Source organism: Pteronotus mesoamericanus, unplaced genomic scaffold (assembly GCF_021234165.1).
Source record: "Pteronotus mesoamericanus isolate MK-2021 breed Mesoamerican mustached bat unplaced genomic scaffold, CSHL_Meso_final contig_657, whole genome shotgun sequence".
In the NCBI taxonomy this organism is placed as follows: domain Eukaryota; kingdom Metazoa; phylum Chordata; class Mammalia; order Chiroptera; family Mormoopidae; genus Pteronotus; species Pteronotus mesoamericanus.
In genome coordinates, this window is record NW_026555229.1 from 4,706,513 (window position 1) to 4,725,167 (window position 18,655).

Here is an 18,655-nt window from a genome sequence, read left to right on the forward strand (position 1 = left end):
TCCCCCACCCCCTTTATTTGCCAGCTATTCCCTTACCCCTTACAGAGGTCTTAGGGGGAGAAAGGGAGATGGGGAAAGGACAAATCCAGTAGAAAAGCTGAGGCTGGTGGGCCACAACATGAAATGGTCTCAGGGTTTGAGAAACTAGAAAAGACTTCTATTGCTTGCACAGAACACTGCTTGGGGTTAGGGGGTGGATGTGAGGGCTGCATCCCAGAGTCCAGGTCCCTCAGTGCTTGGGAGAGTCAAAGGGGGCATCATGAGATGCTGCCCACCAATCCCAAGTTCCAGACCCTGCGTTTCTAGACCTCCTTTCTGTCTCGAGAGGTTAGGAGCAGTGAATGGGTGACACAGGCTGCCCAGTAGCACCTTGTCCTTGACACAGTTTGTCTGGAAAGGGCAGAGCCTTAGTGACAGCTGGGGACAGAAGAAAGCAGGGAGATCTGAGCCACCAGTGTGGAGCTCTGGGGGAGTCAAGGCAAGCAGGAGTGGGAGGTTCCCGGGTCAGAAGATTAGTGGCGGGGGGCGAGGGGGCAGGAGGATTCCAGGGTCAGTGGGAGGGTCTGCTGTCAGTGGGGTTAGTTGTGGGATAGGTAGGCAGAGTCTGGGGTTAGAATCAGGAGTCGAGGGGTTGGAGAGGGGACTGGGCTGGGCGCCAGCTGGAGGAGCCCAGTACCAGTGGGAGCAGTCTGGGTACCGTTGGGAAGGGCCTTGCGAGGTTCTGGAAGCCAGTGGGAACACCATCGAGGGGTCAGCGGGCAGGGGAACGGTCCGCAGGAAGGAGTCGATCGGTGGGGGCTGATGAGTCGGAGGGTAAGGGTGGTGGGCCAGGCCCGGGGACCCTGACCACAAGCTCCATGGGCTCCCGCGACTTGTTTCGATAAGCCCGGCGAATGGTGTCCACTGCTCGCTGGTGTGTCACCTTCTCCAGGCTCTCTCCATCCACTGCCACAAGCTCGAAGCCAGCCTGGGACGGGAGTGGGAGAATCAGCCCTCCCTGCTCAGGTCACCCTCTACCCCAGCATCCGACTTCTCACCTCCACCAGCTGGGACACTCCTCCCCTTCCAGATGGAGAGGATGGACAATGGGACTTTTGTGCCTGGAGCTATTGGGGGCTGGGTGGGGCACAGACAATGGCCCTTTGTCCCTTGGGGCAAGGGGTGGAACAGGATGGGCCGCCCTCAGGCCCAGGCTGGCATGAGGGCACAGATTCTTCCCTGGCTTGCTGACCTGACCCCCCTCCTCCCACGACTTGGCCTAAACACGCCTGGCCAGCAGATGAGCTTGTACCAGCCTGCCCCCGCCAGAATGAGCTCGGGGCGGGGGGCGGAGGGCGTGGGCCTGGGCGCACTTCACCCACCTGCAGGGCCCCACTGAGGAAGGCGGCCCCCCCAGGGAAGATCTTTTCTATCTTCACCATGGGCTGCACCTTGGACTCGATGCCCCCCGAGATACTGATGCCTAGTGAGAGTGAGAAACACAGGGTGAGAATATACCACACCCCTAACACCCGGAGGTCCCAGGATAGACCCAGGGCCCAATCCTCACATCTGGGACCCCCAACTTTTTCCAGATCCCAATTCTGTCACTACTCAATCTTCAACTCCAAAATCCTCTAGAGCGCAAAGCCCCAAAATCTAGACCCTATCCCCAACTATACCCTAATACCCGGGTTCTTCTCCGAGGCCCAGTTCCCCTAGTCACTTCCCAAAGTCAAACGCACCAACCTTATCCAAACCCAGCAGCCCCTGCCAGGCCCAGTCCCACTCAGACTCACCCAAGGACTGTTTCATCTTGGACAGCGTGACTGTCCTCAGCTCCCCACTGGGGGCCTTTGCGGCCACTTGCTGGGCTGTCCTGCCAGTTCCATTCTCGGAGGACCCTTGGCTGTCCCCTGCCTTGGCTACCTGCCCATCCAGAGGTCTTGGCAGAGGGGGCCTGGCCTTCCGAGGCTTGTGGTAGCGCCCGTTGGCTATGCTGGGGGTGGGGATAGGCGCCGGGGATGGGGAGCGCCTGCGTCCAGGGGACTTGCCTCGGCTGCGACTGCGGCTGCGACTGCGGCTGTGGCTGCGGCTACGGCTGCGGCTGCGGCTCTGGGCCAGGCCTGGGCTCTGGTTCTGGCTCTGAAGAGGGTCTTCTCGGGTCAAGGGTTCTGTCAGCAGCCAGTTAGGCCTCGGGGGCCGGGGAGCAACGGGGGGCGGCTGGGGAGGGGGTGTGCAGGTGCTTCGGCGTGGGGCAAAGGCATCTACTGGCACGTCTTGGAGAGGGGGTATCCCTTTATGAGAGTGGCGGGGGGCAGAAGCACCCAGAGAGACCTGGAGGTCCCCCAGCCGCTCCCTCAGCTCCCCATCATCTTCCTCCTCAGGGAAGCCATTCACAGGCAGCAGGTAGAAGCCTCCACGGCTGTCTGGGGAAGAGGGTCAAGGTCAGGCTGCCCCCCTCCTCGCTAGCCCAGACAACCTTGCCAGGTCCCAGACGCTGCCTTTGCTCCTGTAGGGCCTAGGAGACCCAGGCGTGGGTTTGCTCAGGCCCTGTGGCAGCTTTCCCCACAGCGAGGGACACTGCCATGTTCCATTGTCGTAGTATTTAATACTTTCTATTGTAATAGTTACAGTTTCATTTTAATGTGTCTAAGGAAAAATATGACTCACACACCAAACTGGTAATTTCTTGGCAATTATTGCACAGAATGAGACTAGATTTAAAGAGTGAGTGGGTTTAAAGCCAATTATTATTAAAGAACAGTGGTCAGCGGATGTGACAGGAATGGTTCTGAGGGATGAGGGCTTTCCTTCAGGGAACCACACATGCCTCTGAGCCACAACACCACAGCCCCTGGGGCAGGGACGAAAGGAGGCCTGTTCTCCCTGCCCCAGTCCCCCAGGGGTGTGCCCGCCCTGGGCTCTGGGACTCTGACTGACCAGGCACAGGGGTGATGAGGTGACGCTTGGGCGGTGTGTCTTGCCGCGCTGGTCGCAAAGCAGGAGGCCGTGCTGGTTGGAGAGAAGAGGTCAGCAGCAAGGCCCTGCTGCCAGGCTCCCTGAAGGACACAACTGAGAGGGCTCTGCCCCCTTTCCAGTGGGATATGCCACACACAGCCCCACCTGGGGTTCAGGATCCACAAGTCCCGCCCCCCAGCTGCTGACCTGCCTGGCTCTTGAGGGCCTCAAAAGCCTCCAGCTCCACAGGCATCACCATGCTGTCGAAGCGGCCCAGGTCTGTGGGGGCTACCACGCTCCTGGGGGAGGGCAAGACGGGGTGAGCAAGGACTCAGCTCTGGAGCTGCTGGGAAGCTGTGCTTCAGTCCTGAGAAGGTTAGGGGAGGTATCAGGGGTCCCCCTCCTGCCTAAATCCCTTCCTACAACCCCCTCCCCACCTGATGTCCCGCAGGAGCAGCAGCTTCGCGGGCTTGTCCAGAATGGCCAGCAGGGGCCTCACCAGGTCCTCCACGCCGCCCTCATGCACGTACTGCAGAAAGAGGCACCACAGGTCAGACAGCAGCAGAGGCTTCCAGAGCTGGGCCAAGGGGAATGCCTGGGTATGTCTCCACCCCCCACATTTAGGAAAGGCTCTCCCCATCCCCCAGCTGTCCACAGCATGTCTTGTCTTGGTAACCAGGTGGAAGCTTGCAACAAGGATAACAAACTTGTAGTAGCAAAAACAGCACTGACAGCTTTGGGACCGGCACTTTTCTAAGCCTCTTACACATGTCTCTCATTTAGCAACCACACTGAGAGAGGACATTATTTATTACTGGTTTGCAGATGAAGAAACCAAGGCTCAGAGAAAAGGACTTTGCCAAGGCCACACAGATAAGGAGTTATGAAGAGGGACTGAAACCTGAGAGGCCTGGCTCCTGCCTATTCTGTACCGGAAAAGGATGTGCAGGGAGTGGACTCTCCTCCCCACCCCCATCTTCCAAGCAGAAGGAAGGAATTTGAGCCAAACACTAGGCTGTGGGCCTGGCTGGGCCAACATTTGTCTGTACACAGACCTACAAATTAGGCTTTGTTCAGGGCTGGACCGGGGACCTTGGGGACTGGGTGGCCCTACAGAAAGCCTCTGCAGTCAGCACTCAGGGTGGTGGAGGCCTTTCTGCCTGGCACTGCCCGGATGCCACCAGCCACACGCCACCTACGCAGACAAATTGGCAAACTGAACGCTGGGAGCCACTATAAGGGACAGCATACCGCCCCCTGGTGATGAAAGGGAGACATGTACTGATTCAGGGACACAAATACAGCGTCCTGTAGGGGCAGAGACACAGAGAAAGAGCATGCCCTGGTGGTCAGAGCGAGACAGTAAAAAATATCTGGAAATAAATAAAAGATAAACTTGTGTGTGCGGCCCTAAACCACACACAAAATTACAGGGACTCACACATACACATATCGACAGTACACCCCCAGATAGTCATATGTGTGCACATATTTCAAGTTCACAAACCTGCATTCAGCACCCACTAAATGCCAAGCTGTGCACTGGAGGGTGACAGTAGGGACACGATTATGAAGACTCTGTTCCAGATCTTCAGGAACTCAGTCTGGTGGGAATGAGGGGCAGAATGACCCATTTGCCCCAATTAACTAAAAACCACTGGCAGGGAGTCTCAGAGGAGGGTGGGAAGATCCAAGTAGGCTTCATGGAAGCAGTGGAATTTACACTGACTTTTTTTTTTTTTTAATACACTGGCTCTTAAGGATAAAGTCAGGGATCAGCAAAAGTTGGGAGAAAGGGGCTCTGAGGGCGATGTGGAATAACCAGTAGATAGAAGTTTAACGATCACCGGTCACATAAAGGGCCTCCATGTGGGCTGCGCAGGTTGTGACTACAGTGTGCATAGTGCCTCTGAAGCCATGCAATTCATCACCCGTATCCACCTCTGTGGTGCCCGGGGGAAGGTGATGACGTGGCGCTGTGGCGACTGTGGGAAAGCTGAGGTTAGCGGGCCGGGGAGTCAGATCAGGGAAGGCCTGGAGTGGGAGAATGAGGACTTGTACTCCATTCTGTCAAAGAGGTTCCAAGGGGGCTTGGGGAGTGTGCCGCGGTCAGAGAGGCAGTTTATAATGCCTGATTTGTGGCTGTGGAGAGCTGGCCAAGAAGCGGAGAGAAACGAGGTTCAGCGCCACACATCAGAATCACTAGGGAAGTTTTACTCATCTTTCAGCCCACCCCAGACGGTCTGATCTCTTGGTGTGGGTAGGGTTTGGGTCAGGTTTGGGCGGTATTCCCAGCTCCCCAGGTGCTGAGGGGACATATTGAGAAGCCTTCCAGCTTGGGTGGGGTAGGCGGAGCTGAAGGACAAGGGAAAAAGAGCCAATAGAGAGACACACAGAGCCCCATCTAGTGGCCACAGCCCAGAGTTGCAGGCCTCTGGAGGCTGGTACACACAGCTCCACTTAGCGCTGTGAGCTGAGAAGGACCCTGATTTTAGCCCAAAGGCCCTTAGCTGTCCCCAGCAGGCACCCTGTCACAGGGGGCCCTTCTGTAACCAGGCCTTGGTAAAGGGATGCATGAATTACCACATCTCCAGTCTCCGGGGGACACATATATGCCTTAGCCAGATACACACACATTCGCTCACAGATATAACCATATAGTTAAGTTGACATAAACCCAGGTACCCCACAGGCAGACAAATACACACGTCACACAGACATACAACACAGCCCCACCCTTACCAAGGTGAGGGAGTGGGGGGATCTGCAAACGATTTCCTGAAACTCTCAGGCTGCCCTTGCGCACAGGCTCACATGTGCACTGACGTAGATTCATCACAGGGAGCCCATCACAGAAACCTGGAGGTTCTTGAGAGAGTGGGAAGCCCTAGATACTGGAGAAGGCCTTCCAATCCTCCTGGAAGGCGTGGCCTGTGCCTCCTGTAGTCTCCCCAGCATTCAGGCTACAAAGACCCTCAAATCCAACCTCTGCTTCTCCCAGGGCCCCCTGGCCTGTTTCAAGTAGAAGGGAACAGAGAACAACAGCGTAGGAGCTGGGGAGGTTTGGGCTGAGTGTATGCGCATGCACTCAGGGAGAGGACAGGGATTACTTGCTTGTGCCAGGCCTGTTGGCTGACCCGGGAGCAGAAGGAGGCGTGGGGATGGGCTGGGGTTTAAAGGAGAATGGAGGCAGGTGACAGCAGGGCCTCATGTCCCCCAACTCACCCCCTGTCTGACCCCTTCTCTCCTCAGCTTGAATACCACCTCCTTAAGGAAGCCCTCCCAGACCACATCTAATGTGCGCCTCTTGGATTATTTCCCCATGTTCTTTTCCTTCTCGGCACTTCGCGTGATTTGTCACTATGGGTGTCCAGGTTCTAGTTATTATCCAATTCCCCCTTCCTGGTTGTGAGCTCAGTGTGTAGGTGTCTGTGTGTATGTGTGACAGGGGTGACTTCTGCTTTTAGTGACCACTGGTCTCAGAGTGTTGAACCCAGATACCGGTCAGCAGACAACAGTCTGAATGAATGACGGCCTGGGTGGCGGAGTGACCGTGTGCTGGGGCTGGGGGCGGGCTGGAGGCTCACCCGGGAGCAGTGGCGGGTGATGGCCAGCACCTCGTCGTCAGTCAGCAGCCGCCGGGCCAAGTCCTGAATGAGGGGCCGTCGGCTCTCCCAGGCCTGCACCTGCTCATCCACATTGGGCAGCTGGCTGGAGGGGCTCCCAGACCTGGCAGAAAGCAGGGCCCGGCCCCTCTCCCGGTCTGCAGGGCAGGAGCAAAGGGATATGATGAAGGAGCCTGGAGCCATCGGGAGAGGAGGTAAGGGCTTCCCTCAAGTGGGATCAGACCCCAGGACTGGCTGGCTGAGAGGCCCAGGTGCCCCTGACGGAGTCCTGGCCTAGCCCAGGTGCTCCCCTCCATGGTCTCCCATAGTGCTCTGCCCACCGGTGGAGCTCTGCCCCCCGCCCATCCGCCCCCCAACACAGACCCTCTATACAGTCTATTCCTTAATGGATTTCTGGCCTAGGGGTCCCTGGGTCTCTAAACATTCACTGTCATGCTAGTCTTGTCCCCAGTGGAGCTCTCACACAGGCTTTCTCATCTCCCCCAAATCTGTCTTTGGGAGTCAAGCTCCCCAGTCCTCAAAAATATACCCCATTATATCCCTGCAGCCCTACCTTTCCTAGTCCAGTTCTTCCAGCCGCCCCCAATGTGCACCTCCGCATCCGCCTGATTCCGCATGCGTGATCTCAACGGAGTTTAGCCCAAAGTCCCATAGCTGCCCCCAGCATGCACCCCATCAACAGCTCCACTGTAAAGCAGGCCTTGGTAAAGAGGTGCATGAATTACCGCGTCTCAGCCTCCAGGTGACAAACTTCTGCACAGGTCCCACTCCCCCTGCTAAGAAGAAGAAGGCTCAGCAGCAGGCCCTGGCCCCAACCTGAAATGCAGTTGGGGTGTTTAGGGCTGATGGGTTGGAATGGAGAGTTCAGGCTGGAAGGAGGTAGACGAAGAGGCAAGAGGCCAGGCCATGCTCACGCTAAGGGTTTTGTTTATAGGCAATGGTGAATCATTGAAGGTTTAGGATCAAGAGAGGGTGCAGTCTGAGCTCTGCATATAGAGATTCATTTGGAAGCAAATGTACAGAGGCAAGAACCCTAGGGACAAACCTGAGGGGAGCACCTACCTTCAGTGGACAAAGAGAAAAAAGAGAGCCTTTGAAGGAGAGAGAGGAGTGGCCATAGAGGCAGGAGGAGATCCAGGGAGCAGCAGGGCCCCCAGGGCTGCGGAAAGAGAGACGGGTTGAGGAAGAGAAGTCGGCTTGCCCTTATGTGAAGAGATTATCTCTCACATGGGGCTGTCACCTTGAGACCCCAGGGAGGGGTAGGGCCCGGGTCCTCACTCTCTGGCTGTTTTTGCCTACCTAACATCCACTCTCACGTCTGGAACAGCACCTTGATTTCACTTGGGGACCCCCATTCTCAGTGCATGTACCCCAGGGTGGGCACCTACCCCAGGGTGGGCACATACCCTAGCTGGTTGATAAAAGCCTTTCTCCCTCGCGCATCACAGTAATTTGTTGGACATGTGGCCCCAGCTGGGCCAATGAGAGCCTGGGACTTCAGCTGGGACTAGTTAAGGAGAAACTCTCTTTTCCTTGTGTTGCTAAGCAACAGTGGCCATCTTAGCTCTAGTGGGCAAAACCTGCATGATAATGAAGCCAACCTGGGGAAAGGCAACCAAAAGATGAAGGGGCAGATGTCTGATAAGACTGTTTAGATCTTCAGATCCAGCCTTAATCAGTAGCTGAGCCAAGAAGTGCTTTTCAAAGCTAGTTTGGGTTGAGTTTCTGTCACAGGCAATCCCAAGAGTCAATTCATCTAATCTTGGTCCAGTCTCTGAGCCTCCCCTGGGAGAGGCGAGGCCTGTGTGAGGGTCCTTAGGAAGCCCTTGACATGAGTGAAGCCTGCCCAGGCCCTTCTGCCTGTGCCCTGACTTAGAAATGGTTTTGCTCAAGGATGATTCTAGAACTGGGTAAGGCCTGTGAAATTCTGGCCAAGGGAGATGAAGCCAAATATTCTAGGAAAAGAATGTCCTTCCCTCTCCTCAGCACCAAGAGCTCATGGATCAGACCCAAGGTCTTCCACTTCCTTCTGTGCTGGGACTCTATCAGTTTTCCCTTCTGTAAAGTGGGTAGATGAGGCAGTATAACAATGACCACTACATTTTCTGGCGTACCTGATGTGTGGCAGACAATACCCTAAGCGATAAACACACACCAGTTCACTTATTCCTCACTGTTCCTACAGACATAGGTAATATTACTCTGATTTTACTCATGGGGAAACTGAGGCTCACAGGGTGGAGTGGTCGTCACTCACAGCTAGTAAGAGGCAGTATGGGACTGGATGCCAAAGTGGACTTTTCCTCCGTCCTCCCTGTCTGACTAGCCCAGCCCTTACCTTTCTCCATGTCCAGGCGCGGACGGGGCTTGGCTGGGCTCCCTCTCTCCAGCGTCCAGGCCTCTCTGTGCCCGTCCTCTGCCAGCCGCCCCTGCCGCCCTCCCTTGAAGAAGAGGTTCATCAGTGTCTTGGAGCGCTGCAGGGCCCCCTTCTCCCCAGAGGACCCCGACTTCTCCTTCTTCCGCTGCTTCTTCTCCTCTGCAGACACGAGGGAGCACCCAGGGGGCTGGAGGGGTGGGCAGAAGGGAAGGACCAGGGCCAGGGGTGTGGGCGGGGCAGAAAGAAGGGAGAGTAGGGGGGCAGACAGGATCCGGAGCTGTGTGGGGAGGTAGGGATAGGGGTGGGGGTCCTCCTCCAATTTTTCATCCCGCTTCATCCCATAACTACAGCTATGTGAGGAATACATGAGGGCTGGGGTGTGTGTGTGTGTGTGTGTGTGTGTCCGCAGAGACAAGCCTGGGAACTCCAGGCTGGAGAGAGCTTGGCTAGGGCTTTTTGGGAGCCCAGAGCTGACTGGAGCTGGGGGGCTGGGACTGAGAGTGGGTTTGAAGCCCGGGACTAATTTAAAAAGTGGACCAGAACAGGGTCTGAGTATATTCTGGGGCTGAGGCTGGGTCAAGGCCTGGGGCAAAGGAAAGTTTGGGGCTCACGAAAGGGTCTAAGGGAGGTTTTGGTCCAGGGGCTTTGGAGAGTAAAACAGCCATTCATCTCCCACGTACCCCACAAAGTCAGGTGGCTCTGGGAGCGGGTGATGGGGGGCCGAGGTCGGCTGAGGGCCAGCAGCAGAGCAGTCTTGGGGGACTCAGAGAGAGCAGAGTCAAGGCGGCGGGCAGCCGAGGGTCCGTCGGAGCGGATGGCTGTGTCCCTGAGGATGACTGTGGGCCGCACGCTGCACCAGGTCTCCACGCGGCCCCCCACGTCGGGGTCTGTCTGCATGGCTGTGTCTGCCCGCCCCCAGCCTGGGCCGCGGCTGCCCGGCTCCTCTGGCCCCAGACAGATATCCATGCGGTCGGAGGGCAGGGAGCCGGAGCCCTCAGCGGAGCTGTAGGGGGCGCTGGAGGCGTACGAGGAGACGCTGGAGCTGCTCTCAGAGGCCTGGGACAGCTGCTGCAGTACCCCGTTACTCACTGCGGGCAGTGGGGAAGGCAGGGGTGTCTGGGGGCCTGCCCGGGTTGCTTCAGGGCCCTGCCAGGCTTGCAGACCACCCCTGAGCTTGCGGGTTTGGAGAGCATCTGGCCACAGCCAAGGTTGGAAGCATGGGACCTGGGGACCCAGCTGCTCAGCATCTGGCCAGCAGGATGAGACCCTGGGGAAGTCACCCTTCCTCCAAGTACCCCTTTGGGACTCCAGGCCCTAGGAGAGGCTGCAATGGAAGCTGCAACTTCTCAGAGGAGAGCCCAGAAACAGCCTGGGCAGTGTGAAAATCCCAGTAAGGCCTTGGTCCTCCGGCCCATCTATCCCTCAACCTTGGGGGCCTGAGACACTTACGTCGATCCAGCCAACAGTACTCGGAAACCATCTCCTTGTATGCAGGGTACCGGCCAGTCTCCTGGGGGAGGGCATGGTGGGCAGAAGCAGGCAGGGGAGTGGGCCAGAAGGGAGAGTAAGAGTGGGGAGTGGTGGCACAAGAGTTCGTTTTCAACCCGACACTCTTCTTCCTCATGCTCTAGCTACATGGGCACTTTATTTCTGACCATCTGAAGTTCCTCTATACCTCAGGGCCTTTGCACTTGCTGCTCCTTCTGATTGGATTCTCTTCCTTCAGTTCATCTTGTAGCCAACTCCTTCTCCCTCTTCAGGTGTCACCTCCTCAGACAAGCTTGCTCTGACTTCTCCACCCCAGCTAAAGGAGTCTTCCTAAATTACCTCATCCCATCTCTCTGTTAATTTCCTTATAGCCTTTGTCACAATCTGCATGCATTCTATTTGTCTGTCTCCCCCCAGTAGAAGAGACCTGGTCTTGTTTGCTGTTGTAACCTCAGTACCTGGCATAGCGGCCATCACATAGTAGATACTTAAAAATGTTGAATGAATGAATACATAAATGAATGGATGAATGAATGGCAGGGTGGTGGTAAGGAGGAGACTCTGGGATCATTTGAGAGGAAGGAAAGGCAGAAACGGAATGTGGGAGAGGTGGGAAATAGAGGCGGCGGGGGACAGGGAATGGGGGAGGAGGCCCTGAATGTGAAATGGGTGAGAGGCTTGGAGAAGGGCAAAGGGTGGAGCAGGGACCAGGGTGAGGCCCTAGGGAGAGTGAGGCATCGCATCCTTCAGCAGCTAGAGTGAGAAGGACCTGATCCTCGGACAAGTGTGAGGCCCACATAAATAATAGATCCAGCCACCTCCCCTGAAACCCAATCTCTGGCCGCAGCCCAGCTCTCCTTGCCCTGCACCCTAAGAATGCCCACCATCTAGGTCCACCCAAAGCCACAGCTGCCACCCCACCCTTCTGAGAGGGACATTTTTTCCTTTTAATCCTCGGCCTCCACCACTCACAAGAAGGGGCACTGCCCTAGCATCTGAGGAGCAGGCCCGGAACCAGGTCCTGCTACTGAGTGGCAGAGTAATTGCCTATGGATCCTCAGTTACTTTTCCTCTCTGAGCCTCAGTTTCTTCTTCTGCAAAATGGGAACAGTGCCTGCCCAACCTCTCACATGGCTGAGAAAAAGTCAAATTGCAGAGTAACGGGCATAATTAAGTACTAGAATGCTCTAGGAAGTCCTTCCTACAGTCTGGCCTCTCCCCATCCCCCAAAGTTCTGCCCACCTTGATGGTCAACATGATGTGTGTTTGGCCCTTCAGCACCTCCACGGCCTGGCTGTGGCTGATGTCGTCGAACCTGACACCATTGGCCGCCAGGACCTGGTCTCCCACCTTGATGCCGTTCTCCTCGGCCAGCCCACCGTGGTCCACTCTGGGGTCAGAGAGGCAGCGGTCTGGTGGGCCCCCTGGCCTGCCCTCCCTCACGCCATTTCAGACTCTCTTCACTTGGTTACAGGGATGCCCCCATCAAACTCCCTGACCCTCCCCTTGGTGACCCCCGTCCCCCTCTGCAGGTCCCACCCCTGACCTAGGCCCTCGTTTGAGTGTGTAGTTGGCCAGGCCTCGCTTGCCGCCCTATCCCCAGGTCCCCGCCCAGGCCCCACTCCAAGTCCCATTCCCGGCCCTACCCACTTCATTCCCCGCCCGGGCCTCACTTGGACACGTAGATGCCCAGGCCAAACTCCTTTCCCCCGCGGATGTTGAAGCCCAGGCAGAAGTCGTCAGAGGTCGTGTAGAGGTGAACGATGCGCCGCACACCATCCTCTGAGCTGCTTTCTGACGGTGTTGAACTGCACTTCTCCACGACCAGCCGCCGATTCACCACGTCCACCCTGGTGCAGCGGCCGGGAGTGCTCAGCCTGGGCCCCCACCTGCTACCACCCACTCCCTCCCCCCAGCAGCCCCACAACTGCATGGGAAAGGCGGGGCTGCCTTTGGGGGACTTCCCAGGCATAAGAGCTTCAGTGGGACATAAATTAATCAAATCTGGGAAATCATCCTACTCTCCTTTTTTATCGAGCAGCTACAATGTGCCAGACCCGTCTCCAATCCCCATAGGCCCGTGAGGGAGCGGTGTTGTCACTGCGTTAGACTCGCAGCAGCAGCGTGGGGACCAGGGCCTCTGGAGTCTGGGAAAGCAGAGCTCTGGGGAGGAGGACCTGGGGAGAGACATGCCCTGTTCTCATTTCAAGGGCAGGCCTGAGGCTCCCCGTGGTTCCAGCCCCGGGAGTTGGGAGGAGCAGAAGCCGTCCTAGCCAAGCCCGGGCAGAGCCCGGGCCCTTAGCCTCTCTGCCTTGCCTTTGGGTGGGGGTGCCGGGGTGGGCAGCGCAGGCCTTCTCACCATGTGGTCTTCTCCTTGGAGAACTTGATGCCGGGTACGCGGCCCATGCGCCTCACCATCATGTGCAGGCGGCTGCTGCCTGTCAGGACCTTCACGGCACTGCCCATGGTGGTGCTCTCCAGGCTCAGCCCATTCACCTCTGTGATCTTGTCCCCCACGCACAGGCCGGCGCGCTCTGAGCAAGGGAGAGGGGTGGCTGGCACGGGCCGCTTGGGAGGAGTCCTCCAGCTCCAGTGTGAAGCTGAGCCCCATCAGACCGGGCTCCTCGGGGTAAAACTTCTTCCCTGAGATTGGGGATCCCCAGGTCGAGTCTGAGTGTCCCATATCAGACAAGGGACCTGTCCGGTAGCCTGCTGTGCCCTGGGAAAGGGCCCCGTCTCCCCATCAGATCAGGCCCTCCAAAGCTAAGGGCGCTTCCTCCCAACCATGACAACAACACCTCTGTACCCCACTGAGTTGAGGTCACATACATCCCCCAGGACCCCCCCTCTTGGGGCCCTGCTCACCTGCGCTGCTGCCCTCCTCGACCTTGCTGACGAAGATGCCCAGGCCGTGCTCAGAGCCGCCCCGCACACTGAAACCCAGCCTCCCTGCCGGGCTCTTTTCCACCCGCACTGCGTGGATGATGTCGCTCTCATCGCTGTTGGCTGTGGGGTTGGGGACACAGGCGTGACCCCCATGCCTATTCTGGGTGCAGTGGACCCCTGGGTTCCCAAACTTGGGGCCTGAAAGAGCTGGATTGCTGGGCACAGGCACCCAGGGACCTAAGCAGGGGGGACAGCCAATTGCTGAGTTTCCTCCAGGAGATTTTGAGACTACAGGCTAAGGAGGGGAGGGGAGCAGACGAGACAGAACTCCATGTGGGAAGACACTGTTCTCTCTCCCTCATAATTTCAGTGTCTGTGTGTCCAGTGCTTAGTAAGCTTCCCATACCCACAGCCCTGAGATAGGCCAAATACCTAAAAATCTTAGTACTCTGAGGACCAGATGGATAGAAAAGAGGTTCAAGAACCTATTCCATAGGGCATAGTTGAGGGAGACTGGGCTCTTCAGCGGAAATGAGAGTGTTAGCTCTATCTTCAAACAGTTGAAGAGCTATTCTGGGCCTCTTCTGAAAGTTATTAGATGTTTTTGACTATGCAACCCAGAGGGCAGAACCAAGCCCACATAGTGGAGTGAGAAGGAACAAGGGGAAATTTTCTAAACTTTCATCTCTCAGGCAATGGAATGAGTTTTCCAGGCGGGAGAGTGAGTTCCTCACTTTTGGAGGCATACACGCTGATCCCTGGTAAATCCCTGCCTAGGAAGTTGTGGAAGGATCCCTGAGGCAATTTCTATATCTTAACCTCTGGGATTCTGGAGGTAAAGCCTCTAAGAGCTACCTGACTATGAACAGAGAAAACTCAAACAACACCATGTTGCACATGTGCCCAGAGCCCAGGATGCTCCTCTCCATCTGCGCTGGGGCAAGGCAAGGGCGGAGGGTCCCTGGGGGCTGGAGTTGCGGGGGAGGCTTTCTTGCAGGACTAAGGTGGGTGGACTTTGGGTGGATGGAGGGGAAAGGGAAGACACTGACGAAGGGCTGGAGTGAGCAAAGGCCCAGAGTTGGGTTCTTGAGGAGGCCTTTCTGTTGGAGAAAAGCGCTAAGACTTCTTTCTCTCTCTCTTTCTCCACACATATGCGCGCACACGCACATGCTTCTGTTTGATCTAAGTGGAAAACCAGGCTACAGTGCATGATGAGGGCAGCTCAGGAAGAACCCCCCAAGGGCAGCCTGCGGGCCGGGGTGGTGCAGAACAGAGACGTGGAGATCCTGGGGCTTCCTAGCTCACTCTCTGCATAGGTTTTGAGACCTTTTAATCCCAGCCAAGGAGATTTTTGCTTTCCTGTTCCTCAGCCCCCTTTCTCCTCGACCATCCCTGGGACCTCCCTAAGGCGCTGGGCCAGGGGGAATGCCAGATTTGGGCATGTGAGCCTAAGAGCTTAGGGCATCGGAGGCTGGAACCTTCTCTCCCTCCACTGTTCTAGTCCAGGCCACCAACCTCTCCAGGCACTACGCAGCCTCCCTTTCCCCTGCTTCTTCTCTTGCCTCCTTTAATCCAGTCTCTACACAGTGGCCAGAGTCAGCTTTTCTAACAGATCATGCCTTTCCCTTGATTAAAAATGTCAATGCCTGCCCCTGCTTCCAGGAAGAAACCCATGCCCCTCCCATACCAGATAAGGCCCTTTACGGGCTTTCCTCTGCCCACCGCTCTCCCCTCACCTCTGGCCTCCCTCTGGGCCACCCCTGGGCTTTGGGCCACACCGATCACCTTCCTGTTTCTCTCGTGGGCCCATCCTTTCAGTGTCCCCTCTGAGATACTCTTGCCCAGACCTTCATGAAGCCGGCTCCCATCCCTCAGCCCTCCTGACTCAGATGCCGCCTTCTCAGAGAAGCTGGAGTGCCCTACCTCAGGAAGTCCCTTTCCTCCTCCCACATAGTCTCTGTTCGAGTGGCTCTCCGAGCTGGATCACGAGACCAGCAGCACCGCTGCCTGGGAACTTACTGAAAATGCGAATTCTCAGGCTTTACCCCACAGTCACTGAATCAGAAGCTCTGGGGGTGGCATCGAACAATCTGTCTTTTAACAAGCCCCCCAGGCAATTCCAAAGTTGGAGAAACACTGCGCTGTCATATCATCTGACTTAGTTCCTTCAAGAATCTTACCATGCTTTCTCATTATTTGTATATTATTATTCATTATCTGTCTCCTTTCACTAGACTGTAAGCTCAGCCATGGTAGGGAACTTTATCATTCTTTCCCACCGACATAGCCCCAGTATGTTGCTCAGTACTTGGTATTTGCTGAGTAGTTTTTGAATACACGAAAGAATGAGTGGATGGATGAATGGGTAAACGAATGAGCGAGCAGAGTGAGGAGAAAGAGCTGGTTTGGATTAAAGATACTGCAATTTCTCTGGGACCAGCTGAGTTTGAGGAGCTGGTGGGACTTCATGGGGGTGATGTGAGGGGAGGTGTTCCCCTTCCCACTCTGTCTCCCTTATCAGTTGCTTTAGGCCGCTGAGCGGCCTAAATAATAACATGGGGGAGGAGTTGTAGGCTGCAGTGAGTTGGGAGATATTTGCGCTCAGGCAGAGGGGGAGATTCTGAGTTCAGAGGCTCCCAGCCCAGACAGACTAAGGGCCAGCTGGTCAGAGCAATGCGCCTTGGACACGGCGTGTCTGGTGTGTAAGGGGTGCGCAGGAGGTGTCTGCGGTGTGTGTGAGAGAGGTATAGCGCGGCTCTTTTACTGCAATAGGACTTAGCAGGGGCAGTGTTACAGTGCTCCCCTCCCCGCGCCATGCCTTCTAGCCCCTCTGGGGACTTCTGCTCCATGACTGGAAAGTCAGTCAGTGGTGACCCTCAACAGCGCTCCACTGCTCCCCCTAAGGTGAGGCTGAGCGTGTGGATGATGGTGGTGAGTTGCTGGGCCACGAGTGGAGGAGAGCCTGATCTCTGAGCGACACGCTCCACCCCTGCCCCAGAGATGCCCCGCTGGGTCGGGGGAGGAGCAGGGTCCGAAAAGTCCAGTCTGGGCTTCAGCCAGGGCACTCTGCTGGCTGAGAGACAGGGGGAGAGCTGGAGATATTTATCTGGTCCTGTCCACAGAAAGCCCTGGCCCTGGGGGCCTCCCCTTCCCTGCTGCCATTCAAGGTCCTGCTTTGCTCATCTGCTCTTTGTTGCCTCACACCTGCCACTGCAGCCAGGCTGTCTCTTAAGCGCCTGCCCCATTGTGCTCCATGCTTTCTGCATCCATCCTTTGTCTGTGATACCTCCGCTCCACCACCAGCTGTTCTCACTGATGTCTCTAAGCCCCGCTACACTGTAAATTTCTGAAAGTGAACGTTGAGCCCTATTTCTCTCTAGATTCCCTGAAGAACCTAAGTAGGGCCAGTACCGAATCTGTGTCCAGTGAGATGACATGAAGCATCCACACAAGCTTAGCTCTCCTATCCTTCAGGGCCCAGGCCTGGGGCTCCCAACCTGACCTTCCACCTTCCTTTTCTCCCCGCTCTTCTAAACATCTGCTACTCTGTTCTCATTTCCTCCCTTTTGCATGTGAAGCCTTTCATTCTGTCTGTCCAACCGGGCACTGGCTCCTCACAGCTCAACACAGAGCTGGCCACACAATAGGCTAGAGATGGAGGACGACCTCTATCCCGCACACGCTGCAAAGGCATAAACGAATGGGTTTGGACAAAGGTGGAGTCCATGAAATAGAGGGGCCAATACCCTGCCTAGCTCACTTGGGGGCTGGCATACCACACAGGCGTGCACACACACACACACACACACACACACATACACTCAAATGCCTTGCCCTTTTTCCCGCCTCTGCCCTTGCTGCAATCTTGGAGCTCTTAAGGACTGGTCTGAAGGAGAAAAAAAAGTAGATGAGGAAGAATGTAAGGGTTGCCAGAAGCCCCCATCTTTAAGACTCCCATCTTGAGTTTCCCCACCCATATGGGGCTCTGCCTCTTTCTACTTAAAGCCACAGGTCCGCTCTCCCCACCCGTTACTCCGGGCCTGTGGCTGGGCCCCGCCCCCACCTTCGATGGGGGAGTTGATGAGGATGACACGGCCCATGGGCGATGAGGCTCGGATTCCGCGGGGGGGCCCATTCAGCAGCCGCTGTTGCTTCCTCAGCAGGTATCGGGTTGCGGAGCCTGAGTCGCTGCCCAGGTGGCCTCGGGAGGAGAGGGAGCTCAGAGAGCTGGAGCTTAGGTCTCCAAGGCCCAGTGGGTCGAAGCCCACTGAAAAACCGCGCGCCATTGCGGCTCGACTACGGGTCCAGAAGGAACCTGCTAGCCCTTGAGAGGAGGGCCCTGCGTGCTATGGGCACCATGAGACTTCGGGGCAGGACCGGAGTCCCAGTGAACGGGAGCCCCACCTCCGCTGCCTCTCTGGAGTGTGCACTCGAGGCCTGTGCAAGAAGAATGGGGTATTTGAGGGGTGTGTGAATGCTGCCTCCCAGGATTTCCACCTCTCGCCCTGGTCTGAGCATCCTGCACTCCCATGACTCAGGCTCCTCACTCCAGCACCCCTGGCAAGGGAACTGCCCAGTCCAGGCACCATCGTGGACTTTTGTAGCCATTCATACAAGGCGGGTGGGAAACTCTCCTTCGCCCCTCGTTCCTGCTCTCAGCTGAGTCATCCACTCGGTCCTCAGTCCTCATTAGAGGTTGAGAGAGTGGAAGAGACAAGATTATTGCAGACCCTGGGGTTTCAAGCTGTGTGAGGGAAACCGGGGCCAGGACAGTTCGCTGCACACCTCTCAGTGTATGAGGGCTGGGGGCTGCTGACGCTCAGGCCTCAAGGGCAGGGCTTCAGGACCTGGGACAGCTGCAGCCAAGGACTGCAGATTCCCTGGCCTCCAGAGACCACCCGCCCCCCGCAAGATGCCAGGCTGCTGTCCCCTCCATCCCCCCTCCTCTCCCGTCTACAGACGTTGCGTGACCCTCTCCCAGGCTTGGGGGAGGACCTGCTGGCGAGAGCTCCACATCATCCCGCGCAAACCCGGAGTCAAGTCCCCCAGAGCAGATCGCACCCGACCCCCAGGTCCGTCCTCCCGGTCCCCGCACCTTTCGGTGTTGGACCCCGGCTCCTCTCACCTGCTCGTGCGTGCGGCGGCCGCTGGCCTCGCGCGCCCGCGGGCGCGAGCAACTGCTGTAACAGGGGACCCCGCCCACGCCTCGCAGAGGCTGCGGGAGCAGGGAGGGCCTGAGCGGTCCCGCGCTCCTATTGGCTGAGGGAGCCGCCAGTCACTCCCTCTCGCCACCTCTTTTAGACGCCCGGGACAGCCTTTGTCACCTGGACTGGGGCCA

The 18,655-nt window shown here is 56.9% G+C and overlaps 1 protein-coding gene across 1 annotated transcript; it reads right to left on the minus strand.

Annotated features, from left to right (window-relative positions):
* Positions 1–8: 8 nt before the first annotated feature.
* On the minus strand, positions 9–17,603 carry PDZD7 (PDZ domain containing 7). The gene is given in 18 exon segments (XM_054581379.1): positions 9–467; positions 470–522; positions 841–967; positions 1,362–1,462; positions 1,779–2,408; positions 2,923–2,994; positions 3,148–3,239; positions 3,378–3,469; positions 6,528–6,703; positions 7,292–7,342; positions 8,905–9,102; positions 9,624–10,031; positions 10,393–10,453; positions 11,674–11,821; positions 12,105–12,281; positions 12,791–12,965; positions 13,297–13,437; positions 17,381–17,603. Coding segments are annotated over 18 exon segments (2,985 nt in total). The 3' UTR covers positions 9–407.
* Positions 17,604–18,655: the final 1,052 nt, after the last annotated feature.